Source organism: Aulonocara stuartgranti, assembly GCF_965226115.1.
Source record: "Aulonocara stuartgranti genome assembly, chromosome: 11".
In the NCBI taxonomy this organism is placed as follows: domain Eukaryota; kingdom Metazoa; phylum Chordata; class Actinopteri; order Cichliformes; family Cichlidae; genus Aulonocara; species Aulonocara stuartgranti.
The window spans coordinates 22,004,269-22,018,005 of record NC_138947.1 but is presented as its reverse complement, the minus strand read 5'-3'; the positions used below and the strand labels follow the sequence as shown (position 1 = coordinate 22,018,005).

General features: G+C 41.5%; 1 protein-coding gene across 1 annotated transcript; it reads right to left on the bottom strand.

The window, feature by feature from the left end:
* Nucleotides 1-1,225: 1,225 nt before the first annotated feature.
* On the bottom strand, nucleotides 1,226-13,158 carry serinc2l (serine incorporator 2, like). Its single transcript, XM_082551175.1, has 10 exons — nucleotides 12,395-13,158; nucleotides 11,486-11,647; nucleotides 7,679-7,866; nucleotides 7,489-7,568; nucleotides 7,219-7,353; nucleotides 6,810-6,979; nucleotides 4,987-5,077; nucleotides 3,747-3,897; nucleotides 3,455-3,664; nucleotides 1,226-2,967 (listed from the first exon to the last, which is right to left on the bottom strand). The coding sequence occupies exons 1-10, from the start codon at nucleotides 12,431-12,433 to the stop codon at nucleotides 2,829-2,831; spliced, it is 1,365 nt and encodes a 454-aa protein (XP_082407301.1). The 5' UTR covers nucleotides 12,434-13,158; the 3' UTR covers nucleotides 1,226-2,828.
* Nucleotides 13,159-13,737: the final 579 nt, after the last annotated feature.

The window sequence follows — 13,737 nt, the reverse complement described above, 5'->3', positions numbered from 1 at the left end:
GTTTCTCCATGAAGTGAAGTCACATGTCAGGCACAAGTATGCAGACAAAAACTGCAAAAAGCCAAAAGGAAAGGCTGGCAAACATGCATGCAATGCGCAGTGTTCCAGCATCACCACATCACAACAAGCCAAATGCAGAAACAGAGCATTGGATATCACGCCTGCAGCTGCAGTTAAAAATTGTTCAGTTTTTCAGTAAAGTCCTTTACGCAGATGTTGCAGCCACACAACTGCTGTCCTCTCCTGTGGCAGTTGTGTTTTCCCGGCTTGTCCAAATTTAAATCTGTTGAATAGTCATAATTGGACTCCAACAAGTAACGTACATGTTTACAGAAATGGAAGAATGCACTTTGCACACCATAATATTTTCAGAGCTGTTTTCTTTAAGGATTTAGTGAAGTGTTGTCATCTTCCCCACAGTGTTTAGGAAGTCTTTGTTTCCTCAGCTTAAAGTGAAATAAATCAGATTTCAGTCTGTCAAACAGGCACAATCCATCAACTCAGGATTGAAATGGATAGGCTGATGGAGGGGTGTTGCTGCAGGAGGGTGGAGGTCCACAGGAGGAAGTATGTCCTGAATATTTCCACATTCAGAGCCGACTGGATTGAGTGAGTGCAGCAGCCAAAACCAACATGTCCTGTCTACCAGCCAGGCAAGGAGGAAATAACACAGCGGCAATTGGCACACACTGTGCTGTCTCTGTACCAGCAGAGAGGAGCGATTGCACACATTTTGCTGCTTTGATTTCGAGTTAAGAACAAATGTGTAAAACATGGTGAGAGCTGAACCCTTTTATAGACTGGAAATGGTTCACTTTCAGTTTAGCGTTGTACTCGTGTGACAACAAGATAACTACAAGTACAATCAGCAAAGCATTAGCAGCTGATGAGTGTCCCCCAATCACACAACTGATGGACAGATAAAAATCAGCACATTAGCGCCTGTGAGCTCCTTCTCAGTCCCAGACTCTGGTGCCTCATCACTTTAATCTACATGTTAGGAAAAGAGTGCAATCAGCCTGCGTCCACCATTAGCACCCATAAGCATGAAGGATTCATGTCCAATCTATAACACGAAACCTGAATAGCCCTACAATGGCAAAGCCACCAAAGAAACAAGCACAGCTCTGCCCACAAACAGGTTTTGGTGTAAAACTCCACGTTTGTAGTTGTGATTTATTTATTTAATCCAAAGTTTGTATTGAGACTCATTTAAAACAATGAGTGGAGAAGCGTTTCATCTTTATTAAAAACTGAGTCTATACATAAATTACGTTTACAGTTTATGTTACAGACCAGTGCTTTATGGCATGCAATGACCAGATCGCCACGATGTAAGGCAAGGTGTAGTAAGCACATCAGCATTAGTGATCTATTAGGATACTTTTTGAAAAGTGGAACTACAGAAAGGCACTTAATAGTGTTATGAAATTTTAAATCATGATCCAACATGAAATTTATCTGTAATATTCCCCTTAATGTGACAAAATATATAAACGTTAAAAAACAGTTAAATCAATCAGAAAACTTTTGAAAAACTGCATTCACTACACTCATATGCAGCCAAAGAAACACAACATCCGATTCATGTGTGTGTCCAGCGAAATGTCTGAAAATGACAACTGCAAATCAGGATTGTACCAAAAACTTTTTCCACAATTACAAAATATACTCACCTTATTTCAACTCATTCCAGTCAGACTGAAATTGAGGTAACAACTATATAATGCATATGTAAAAGTACTGTATCACCATTACAGCCATCGAATCACTACGAAAGTCAATACCAGCGATAAAAATCAATAACAGCAATTTGAAAATGCATTATTATTGTTTTGTACATTGAGACATTTAAAAATCCAGTTTTTAGCCTAATAATTCACGGTGCAACCTCCTTACTATAATGGCATTTGTAAATGCAGGTAGGGTGGGATTTATGCTTCACCTCCTGAACCATACCACTGCACACTGCATGACGCTGACTGCTACGGATCAATACAAGAATCCTTGCTGCAAACAGTTTGCTATACATGACATAAACACTGTTGTCTGTGGCTGTCAGAGGCATGGAAAAGCTTAGCACCGGAGAAAAATCATCTTAGCTTGGAGCAGACGAGGAAGAGCTGAGATTAGACTGGCTGTCTATTAGGACACTCTTGCTCAAGGTGCAATCACATGTATTTGCTTGCAGCCTAGTAGCCGCGGGGAAGCCCTGTTATGATCTGAAGGGCGTGCCATATTAGTCTTATCTAGTTTTCACAGTCACCTCATTCTGAGGCTCCCGATCAGGGCTCTCCTCGGTGCCCCCTGCAGTAAAGGAGTACAGCTAATCAGGGGTATTCCAGATTGAGCCAATCAGAGAGCTCTGATCTGAAAGACCTTTAAAAGGGAATCTAACTGAAATGTCTGAGGTATTGAGAAAGTGCCTTGTTGCTGAGTCGTTGTTATGGAATTTAAAACTTAGAACGGAGGTACTGGTGCTTATATGCTCACACTACAGAAGGTAGGGCGGCAAGCCTATTAATGTGAGTCACTGGAAAATGAAAAATTCCCATGGGTAAGTAAAGACTCTAAACTTACCAAACATTTAAAATCTTCTTAAACAATATCTGTTTTAATTATTACACCAAATAAGCCAACCAAGAGGTGTAAACCAACACAAACACAATAACAACACATACAAATGTAAAAACAAAAACAAAACAGAAACATCAAGAAATAAAAATTCTTAATAACATTCTTTCTGTTTCCTTCTTAGCAACTTGACTTCACCAGCCGCCAAAAAACAGAAAACAAATAATCAAATATAAGTGAAAGATGATGCACGCTCAGCTGAAATCCCTGTCAGGGAAAATAAGAGGGGCAATGAGGGTCCAAAGGTAAAGCCCGAGGCCCAGCCAGCTGGAACTCATCTTCACCCAAACAGCTGGCATAGTGCTCTGCATGACCTGGGTGTTGGTTTCTGGTCTGTTGGAGGACACAGAGTGAAAAGCAGCAATTTAGTTTACACCAACTCAACCTACCACATGTTTGGAAATTCATCCACACTTCCTCTACATACATGAATTGGTCACAAAAGAAAGAAAAAACAAAGATACTCTGGTGGTGGGTGAGGTTCATCTAAACCGAGATGATTCAAGAGGCTGCCATTCAATCTGTGCTGAAAGAATGAAGAACTTTCAGGTGAACTAGTCTGCCCTCTGGTGGTTCGATTGGAGGGTGTCAGAACTTTAAACCGCCACATAAACATTGAAACATGTTTTATCCTTTGTTTTGTTTTTTATCTTTAAATGTTTTACCAAGGAGCTCCACTGCTACTGTGCCGCGATCACAAGTAGCTGTATGTAAGTAACTGATAAAGGTGAAAATTATGGATTTTAAATTCACCGTCAGGGTCAAAAGTCTCATATCGTACCTGTTGCTTCATGTCTGTCAGTCTGCTGTGAGTACTTACTTGTACCAGTTGGTAAGAGTCATCATGATGTACAGAGAGGCCAGACAGAGGTGGAAATGGAAAAAGGAGTAGTTGTAAGTGACACTCTCCTCTTCATTGTCAACAGCCCTGCGGATACCATCCTCTCCAACCACACCCTCTCCACCTGACCCTCCGCCCTCCTCTGTCTGCATCAGCTTGTTTACCTGGGTGTTGCTGGATGAACGGATACTGAGGGAGAGACAGAATGAGGAAGTTTAACAAAAGCAAATAAAACAGAACATATATTATTTTCCGGCACTGCTAATCTTACCTGGCATAGAGAGTACAAAAGAGGAAGATGATCAATCCCACAATGCCCTGAGCATCCCACCACTGCACCTGTCCTGTAGGGCTGCCACCAGACGGTTGAGTGGTGTTGACGTTTGACACTAGACTCAACAGGCTGGGGTTACACTTACGATCTGTGCACAGAAGACCACAAAGAAATTGTACACACCAATTATAAAATGATTTGAAAAGCACATTATTATACAGTGAGAAGGTCTGCAAAATGACATATTAATGAATTAAAGTCTCTGACTTCCATCTTGACTATAATGGCAATACACATTTTTTAATGTTTTTTTTCCTCTTCTGTAACTAACAGCACTGAAGATGCAACTTTAAAGTATCAAAAATCCATGAATACACCTTTTTCCCTTTACTGTTAAACTTCTAACATTTAAACGTTTAATTATTTATTCAATGTTTTTCATCTCAACAGTGTCTTTCACACTAGTGCTTCACTGGTGTGAAAGTTGCTTCACAACTCAACTTCAATTTTATTTATATAGTAGCAAATCACAAGAGTCAGGCACTTTAATATTGTAAGTTAAAGACTCGACAATATTACAGAGAAAACCTCAACAATCACACAAACTCCTATAAGCAAGCACTTGGCAACAGTAGGAATGAAAAACTCCCTTTTAACAGGAAGACACCTCCAGCAGAACCAGGCTCAGGGATGGGCAGCCATTTGCCAGTACTGATAAAGTGTGAGCAGAACAATAGGGAAAAAAAACCTGACCTCTGACCTTGAGGTTGAAGTCACTCACATTCAAACTCGTCTGAGATTTTTAGCAAATACACCTATCGTATTCATTTGAAAATCTGACGTCACCTCGTTCTCCAGTTATTGTATTCACTAAATTGGTCGTCCACAGCTTTGAGATGACGAGTCATTACATCTTCAGCGTCACGTCAGTGGGACTAAGATGACTACATCTTAACATGAATGTAACTAGTCAGCACAACACTGCCCATTGTGACTACTCACAGGGGACATGCAACTCACATGAAAATGAGACACAGAGGGTGTGCTAACTATTAGCAAAAAGCAGCTCTTTGTTTATTTAGAGTCCCAGGGAAAAACTCACCTTTCAAATAAAAATGCTGCGACAAATAAACAGCAAGTACATATAATAAATGACAACAGTCAGGAAACAGGAAAAAAAAAAAGCATGCAGGTAAAACCGAAGGTAGATTTAGGATTAAGAAGTCAGAAGACTCACTGGGATTGTTGGTCATCGCAGACCAGGTGACATACATGGTGTAGAGGGAAATAATAGAAGCCTGAAGCAGACCAGAGTACGGTTGAGTTGCCTGTAAATAGAAAAAGTAAAAATATTTAACAAAATAATAATAAAATAAAATGTTCAGCTGCTTTGAAAGGAAGGTTTATTTAACAGTGTTTGAATGTGCTGCTTGTTTGCATCACAAACTCAACAGAGCCTATGAAAAAATACTCATTCATAAAGACTTGGGGAAGAATATTGACAAAACACTCAGAAAACCTGACCTCTGACCTTGAGGTTTAGGCCACAGAGACTTTAACTCATCTGAGACTGAAATAAATATCATAGTTTGATCTACCAATAAAGTCCTACGTTGCATGTTTTTTGAGTTATCACATTTACAATCTTTTGGGTGCACGCCATTCGCCCGCCCATAGGTTGACAATACCCCATCAACCTTTTACAACTAAGTGGTAAAAAGTACTTAAAAGGATTTAAAGGTACTTAAAACTAAAAAGTACTTAAACCATCAAAAGTTAACTAAAGCCATTAACAGAATGCAAAGAAACAACTGCCATGAGTTTCTATACAAAACATGGGGGAAAAGAAAATAAGAAATAAAAAAAGAGACATTAAGTGAACTTAAAAATAGGTGTAGTGTACTTTTGTGATACACCAATTTGTATCACAAGATAGTGTAGCAACCAGTCTGCCCTAAGTCCAATGTGAGAGGAAGAGGAAATGCTGATGGCAAGGCAGATATGAAAGGTTTTAGTTATCAGGGCAGCAAACATTGCCTGAAGGACCTGGAAAGCAGCCCTTATTACTACCAGCACTAATTCCTGGAAAGAAACCAGAGAAAAAAAAATACAAACAGCAGCAAAACGCAAACATCCGGGTTTCTTTCAAGCACTGGTATCTGCCAGAAAACAAGTTCAGTCCGCTGACTGCGACAGGGAGGGTGGCAGGCTTTCTGCTGCAGCCGATGAATGTACTGCTGTCTGTTAGCTATGAAGCTAAAGTGTATGAAACAAATGAAGTAGCTGCAAAGGTACAGCTGCCATGTCGCTACCAACCCAGGAGGTGAGAGAAAAGGAGATCAGTTAGAGAGCACTGAATAATGCTTACACGAGTTCACACACAGCAAACGAGGATATAGCCTACTGTAATTAATTAGGTATTAGGTTGGCTGAACAAGTTATTACAATTTTCTTAGAGCTTCTCAGATTTTCTAAGCTGTTTACATTAAAAGTTACACTTTTTGACTATAAAAATAAAAACCTCACTCTGCTTAAGCTAATAATAACAATGTGTTTGCTGTATGTGAATAACAGCTATGTACCAAATCATTAACCAGGGTATTGTTTGCATTTACCAACCTCCTCCATATAAGGAGGCTGTATTCTATTCCAACTGTAAGAGTAACAGACGAGGTACTTCTGAGCAGGTCACATGTGTGTCACACAGGGATAACGCAGACCACCATTTACTGTCACATCCACACCTAAGACTAATTTGGACACACCAGTTAACCTAACAAACACGTTTTTGTACTGTGATTACTGTTACTGCAGAACATGCAAACTACACTCAGAAAGCCAGCTGACCAGGAAGTTGTTGCACTGCCCCAAACTTAGACAACATTCAGTTTTTCTGTTTCTGGTAAGAGAGTTGGGCTACAACACAAAACATTTGCCTAGCTCTGGTAGACACCGTTCCCTAGTGGTTCACATTTTACAAATCCAGTAAATACCTTTAACCTCTTGCAATCGCTCCTGTGCGGTATCCAACATGAAGAAATACAGTTTCCATGTTTGTACCTGTATCTTTGGTAAGACGGAAACAATGGAGACGATGACGCAGAAGATAAGGTTGAGGCTGATGAAGACTTTGTGCTCTGTGCAGTTATCTGGCATTGTATAGTAAATGTAGAAAAGCACCACAGCAGCGATAGCCAGTGCATAGTGGAGGACAGTGAAAGACAGCAGCCCTGGAATTGAAATGAATACACAATAACATTAATGATGGTATAACAGGATTATTATTTTAAGAAAAATGATGAAATTGACTCGGGCAGCAGAGAAGCTCTGCTTCATCCTGTGTCAATGCCAGAAATGTCACATACCAATATAACTCAATGCTAAATCAGATTTTGTGCGCTATCATTATTTTAAAAAGTCATTACAGTATCAAATATGGAGTCTATCACGAAACTCTTGAATACGTTACCTGCAAACCAGCATTTGTTCCCATTTTCAGCATTTTCTACCCAGGCTTTGTTCCAGGAGTGGGCAAAGTCAATGAGGAGTATGAGTTGGATTATAATGAAGATAAAGGATCCCACCAATCCGAAGTAAAACCACACTGTGAAATGAAAAGGAAAAGATACAGCATCCTCAATCTGCTGAACAGGTATGTGTATATTCTCATTATCATTTCTCAAGAAAAGGATATAGTACAGTTGCTGTTTCTTGTAATTCAGCAAACAGATATTCATACCATCGTGAAATGTCCCATCAGGGATGAAAAAGGCTCCCACTGTAATCCCGACCAGGATCAGAAACTTAAAGAACCAGAACCTGAAGATTTACAAACTTACAATTAGTACAGAAGAAATACAGAAGTAGTACAGTACACATACCTCCCTCCCTGAACCCATTCTTCTGCAATTTAAAAAAAAGGTTCTCACCCATTTTGAATAGCTGCACGTGGGTCTTTACTGCTACGGACACGAATCATGATGACACAGAACAGAAAGAAGAAGCAGGTCATGGCAAAGCACATTCGATACACAGACTTGTACCCCACGATGACATTACAGTCAACCTGGTTTTCAATACCAGGTATTGAAGTTCCGCCCTTGCAAAATCCTGGGATCTGTGGAACAGATGAAAGTCAAATCAAACAAGCTTGCAGTTAAACTTAACTAAAAAAGTAAACCATGTATCAAATAGCAATTCAATTACTACTGGTTTTTAGAGGCACTGCAATACAAGTCGTGACTTAGACGTATCACTGTTTCCAGCTTAATTGTTACAAAAAACACAATGTTACGGTACAGGGTGGGCCATTTATATGGATACACCGTAATAACATGGGAATGGCTGGTGATATTAAAGTCCTGTTTGTGGCACATTAGTATAGGTGAGGGGGCAAACTCCTCAAGATGGGGGGTGACCATGGTGGTCATGGTGCGCTTACCTGCTGCTCTCTGGCAGGTAGCTCCATGCCCTCCTGGGTTTTAAATGCACCTTAGAACACACATGCATCAACACTACAATGAGCGGGTGGAGGGAGGTTTGGAGTCTTCTTTCACCCCCGTTCTCTGCGGCCTGCTGGAGCGGGGGGGCTAGGAGGAGGAGTTGGCCGTCCGACTGCGGTCTGGAGTGTGGGGCCTCCCTGCTGCTGCGGAGTCGGGGCGGTCTGCCTCCCCCCACCGCAGGGAAAAGGGTAACACCACCTGGGTCTGGGTGCACTTCCCCCCTCCAGGGGTAAGGGTACCTAGACCCGGTTCGTAGAGTACGCTTGGGGAGTGTGATCGTGTGTACAGCGTCTCTTCATGTCTGTCTCCACGTTGGTTGAGTGTGGAGTAAGTGCATATGAGAGCATGAGGGTGGGAATGGATGTTTGTGTCTGTGTGTGCCTGTATGTCTGTGTCTATATGTCAGGTTGGGTGTCAGGCGCCACCTCTCTGGGGACATCTCAGGCCCTCCAAGGTTTGGAGGCCTATCTCCCCCCCCACCACTTCCCCTGCCAGTGGCGGACTCCCTCAGACATCGGTGCGTTGGTGGTTCTTTGTGTCTGGGGATGGGCGTCCAGGTACACACCGGCTCACTCCTTGGCGGCCGCTTATCGGGGCCTGGAGCCTGGGGCTCGCTCGGGCCACTTCGGAGGTGGGGTGCCCCCGGCCTCTCGGCCTGGGGCTCGGTCACTCAGGCGCGGCTGGCTGCCGGCGGAGCTCACGGGCGCGTCACTGCAACCCCCCCTGGCTTCTGCTCCGCGGCTGCTGAGTGAGCCCTCATCTGGGACTCTCCTCAGCTCTTTCCGGGACAGTGGCGCGGCTGCCCCTCTGTTGGTCTTCCTTGGTCTCTTGTGTTCTGGGGGCCTCTGGATGTCTGGAGTTTTGATCTCCTCCATACCTGCTTCATACCCTGGAGGACGGGGCTGTGGCCCCCCCACACCCTCTAGCAGATCATTACATGAAGAAACCTTTTAAAAAAACAAGCGCGTCCATGCTCACAGGTGTACACACGGGTGATCACACCCACAAACTACACCCTTTTTGGCTCCTACCTCAAAGCACACTGTGTTCTGTTGATCTTATGTGCTGCACAATAATGTTTAATATTTAGTATTTACTGTCATATTCCCATATATCATTGTGATGTTGTTTATTCTATTACTCTTGTTCTCTTCTGCTTGTTTTCTTTTTTCTTTCTCAACAGGTGATCCAGGTGATTGATAGATGCATTTTTTTTCTTTTTTTTTTTCTGCTCATTCTGTTGGTTTTTGTCTTTTGCCCTTCTCCCCCGTCCCTCTTCTCAGCTGTTTCTCTTTCACTCTTTCTTTCTCCCCTTCTTTCCCCCAGTCAAGTCTGTCCCATATTCAGCAAGTGAAAATAAAATAAACAATAAAAGGTGAATCAAATGGACCATTACGGCAAGGCTGGGATGATCAATTTGGTAAAGTAAATCCGTTGGGCATCTTTCTTTGCCTTTAGACAATAATTCTGATGCAAAAGAGCCAAACGGGACAGGCAAAAAAAACAACAAAAAAAACAAACCAATATACAATGACCTTTTCTATTTTTCTAGTTTGTAACAACACTGTAAAAGCTGTTGTTGCAGCTAATTTTGTGCACTACAATCAGGATATGACTTCTCAGGTAACATTACTTAAATGGAGATATGAGAACTTTACAATAAATTATTTAGAGATAAAGTAGCTACAAGATAAGGATCCAACATTAGATCTGCATTATTTTACATACTTGAGTAAGGCTTTGGTCACATAAACCCAGAGACTGGTTGGTGACCCACCTGGCAACCTCCAGTCTCTAGGAAAAAAAAAAGCGCATTTCCCAGCAGGTTACTGAGTGGCTGTTGGAAGTTTCTGGGTGTTGCCAGGTGAAGTCAGTCATCAAGAGGGTGCTGCAAAAACTTTCTTGTGACTATGTTGTTTGCTACCAGATTGTCACGGTCGCCCATAGTCTGCATGGATACAATGATTTGCCTGCAAACACTTTTCTACTGTGGTGTAACTTGAAAAGTGTGACGCAAACCAGAAACTTCTCCTTTGCAGGCAAATGTGCTGTCTTTCTTGTTTGCATCATTTTTCAGTTTCACTACCACTGTGACAGCAGTTGACAGGGCTCGCAAAATCGCTAGCCCGACGTCCTGGGGCTAGCGATTTTTCCAGTTGGGCTACCAAAATCTCTCTCTTCCCTGCCCGTTGGGCTATCAGAGGAAGGAAAAATATATGTCAGTGCTTTTGCATTCTTTCGGAAATGTAGCTGGGTAATTATGTCATTGGCATCGGCGAGCCACTGTCAATATGTGACATATTGAAATCGCGTTTGAATTTGCGCTTGTTTTTTGCTTTCACTTTGCAATTGCGCGAACTGTGTATAGAGAGCGACAGCACTGATTGGTGAGTGATGATAATTTGCGCACCAATTCCTCTGACATGGTCAGCTTACTATGCAAACATGACAAGTGAAATCTCCTGCAGCAACCTTAAACATGTGAAAGGTTGATCGCGCAGAGAATCGCTGAGCTTATGTGAGTCCGTGTGTAAAAGCAGCAGGATCTATATTTTAGTTCTGCTGAGCCAAATAAGACAGGTCTGGGTGAAGAGGCGACCACAAAATGGAAAAGTTATGACAAATCAGACTATAAGGCAAAAAGAAAGTGCAGCTTTATGGTTTCATGGACAAAAGAATTTCTGTGGCTGCAATATGACGAGCTAAATAACCAGGGCTGCACATAAGTGGTCCGCAGGTGCGCATTCGCTGTCAAAATAAAACACGTGCACAAGATAAGAAGTTGCAACGCGTGTTTGCGTACATAAGATTTTCTGGAGGACAGACATTTGTTTAGAACTCTTAAAGATGTCGAAGAAGCTCCTTTAAGCAATTACTTTGGTGTTCCTCCACCTCCAAAGAAATGTCAGAAGGAGTCCGAACCACAAAAGAAGCGTGTATTCTCGGAGAAGTGGTTGCAGGAGGTGAGCTGGCTTCAAACAAATGATGAACGCACAGAGAGGTGGTGCAGAAAATCCCACTCTAGCGGACAAAAACAGTGCTTTTTTATATGGACGCAAACGCGCGTTGCAACTTCTTATCTGGTGCACGTCTTTTATTTTGACAGCGAATGCGCACATGCGGACCACTTACATGGTGTATGGACTATATGGTGTATATTATGAGTAGTTGTATGTTAAATACTATTGCATATCATTATATACATAAATATAACAATAAGAACAAAGGTCTTACCTTGCGAAGCTGCGTTTCCATTCCAGGAAGGATCATGATAACAGACACAAAGGTTCCCATCAGCAAGAAGAAGGAGAAAACCAAGCGGGTGATGGTGGAGTTATTTGAAGAGGGACAGCAACCACACAAAAGACATGGTGCTGAGCCACACAGACATGAGGCCTGCCGAGGATGGAGGGGTAGGAGGAGAGAGCGATAAAGAGCGTGAGAGTTGAAGCTGAAGACAGCCACAAAAATATATCACCTGCTTAGGTGTGATGGCACTCATAAATAGGTTAGCTGAACTACTGTGTGGGTAAATTTTAAACATGGCAGTTCCAAGGGTTGATGTTTAGATACAAGTAACATGAAATTCGCGCCTCTCACTTAAATGCTTAATTACAAACAAACAAAAAAAAAACATTAGAGCGCAAGGTTCCTCCATGTATTTTATTTCATCAACGAAAAACACTCCACCTTTACAGATACCCTAGTTCCCATATATAAACGGTTGAACACACCCTGCACTTGTTAAGCCGGTCTAAAAATGAGCTGGTTTCCTACGAAGGCAATCAAAATCACATGCCTTACATCTGGTGTCAGTAACTCGTCAGCTTTAAACATCAAACGTCACTAACTTTCCATTTTATTAACAACGCGATGAAAATGGCCTGTTCACTTCTGACTAGCTTGCTACGCTAACTGCCCTAAATCTAACGTCGAGTATTGGCAGATTTCCCAAGTAACAGTAATGATCAGCTATTTATAAATGGTCTCACATTTGTTGAAGCTATCACATGCCTAACGTCACAACTAACACTTAAACCTGACACCAATTACTAATGTTATCCTTAGTTTAACCTAACAGTGGGAGAATAAACAAAAGCCTTCCGGAAATATCTAAAACAGACATTCATATGCGATACTTACACAGCTGGCTAAAGAGCACAAAGCCAAGCAAGCCCCCATTTTCACATAAATGTGATGAAACGTATGTATTTATGTTCCGACGCCTTTCGTGTTCCTTCACTAACCCGTTAAAAGCTGCTATGTCTAACACTCGGAAGTTACTGGAGTTTTTCAAAATAAAAGCATACTTCAAACGTCATCAATCAACCCCATAGCTACAGACTACGCTATGTTCTCTATATGAAAAAACTCAAATCATAGATTCTTAGTGTGAGAAGAAGAGTTTATATATAGTCTGAAGCATTTTGAAGAGTTCTGTCAACCAAGAAACATTTTGCAGAGCAGAACCAGACAGTAAATACACGGACTCTGAAACCTACCATCTGTCCTCTCCCTCAGCAAGAGATCATTATCTGCTGTTTAAAAGTAGATGCAAAAAGAGAGCCAGTCAGGTGCTGGCAGAAGAAGCCTCGTTAAAGTCCCTGCTGTTGTCGTATTGCTAGTTCATGAGCACAGTAGGGAGCCAACAGGGATGGGGTTATTAATAGTCCTTTTAATATAACCTGTAACGTGGAAAAAACTTAATGAAATCTGTGTGATTACTGAGAAATAGAAGATGGTTTTTTTCCCAAGTAACTACTTCAAACATTTCTCAACTCACCGAACATTAAAAACATACTTGTCAAAAATGTACTTATAGTAACAATACACAGCCAATAAATCACCTTTCAGAGACCTCAGCTGTGAAACTGCACTTACTGCATGATTATTTGTTATCTAGTCATCGCATTTGCAAACTTCATAGCATCACCACACTGAACTGGCACTGCTCCTAACACTACTGAAAAGTTAATTTCTATATCCAACACTAGGTTGCAGTATTAACCAGCAGTTTATGCTACTTTCTCTCAGCTAAAGAAGCTCCTGTGACATAATCCCCACTTGTTCTTTTTTTTTTTTCTTTTTTTTGTGTCCCGTTTGGATCTTTAGCCATCAGAATTGTTGTCTTAAGGCCAAGAAAGATGCCAAGCGGATTTATTTTACCAAGTGGATCATCATGGCCTTGCCATATTGGTCCATTTGATTGACCTTTATTATAATTATGAATTTATTTTATTTACAGTTGCTACAAACGGGACAGACATGACTGGGGGATAGGACAGGGAGAAAGAATGAAAGAAAGAGAGGGAGAGAAAGAAAACCAAAGGGGAGAAGAGACGGTGAGAAGGGGGGGAAGAAAGAAAAAAAAACAAAAAAAACAAACAACAACAAAAAAAAACAAAAAAACACCTGGGTCACCTGTATGGAGAAAAAAAACAGAAGAGAAAGCAAACAACAAAGAGCAACATAATAAAAAAAAAAAA

Bases quoted from the DNA above. Each gene is read 5' to 3' on its own strand.
- serinc2l (XM_082551175.1), bottom strand. From the start codon at position 12,433: ATGGGGGCTTGCTTGGCTTTGTGCTCTTTAGCCAGCTGT. The intron at 11,648-12,394 runs GTAAGTATCGCA...CATCCTCGGCAG, and splicing joins TGTGCTCTTTAGCCAGCTGT to GCCTCATGTCTGTGTGGCTC. The intron at 7,354-7,488 runs GTATGAATATCT...TTCATTTCACAG, and splicing joins TGATGGGACATTTCACGATG to TGTGGTTTTACTTCGGATTG.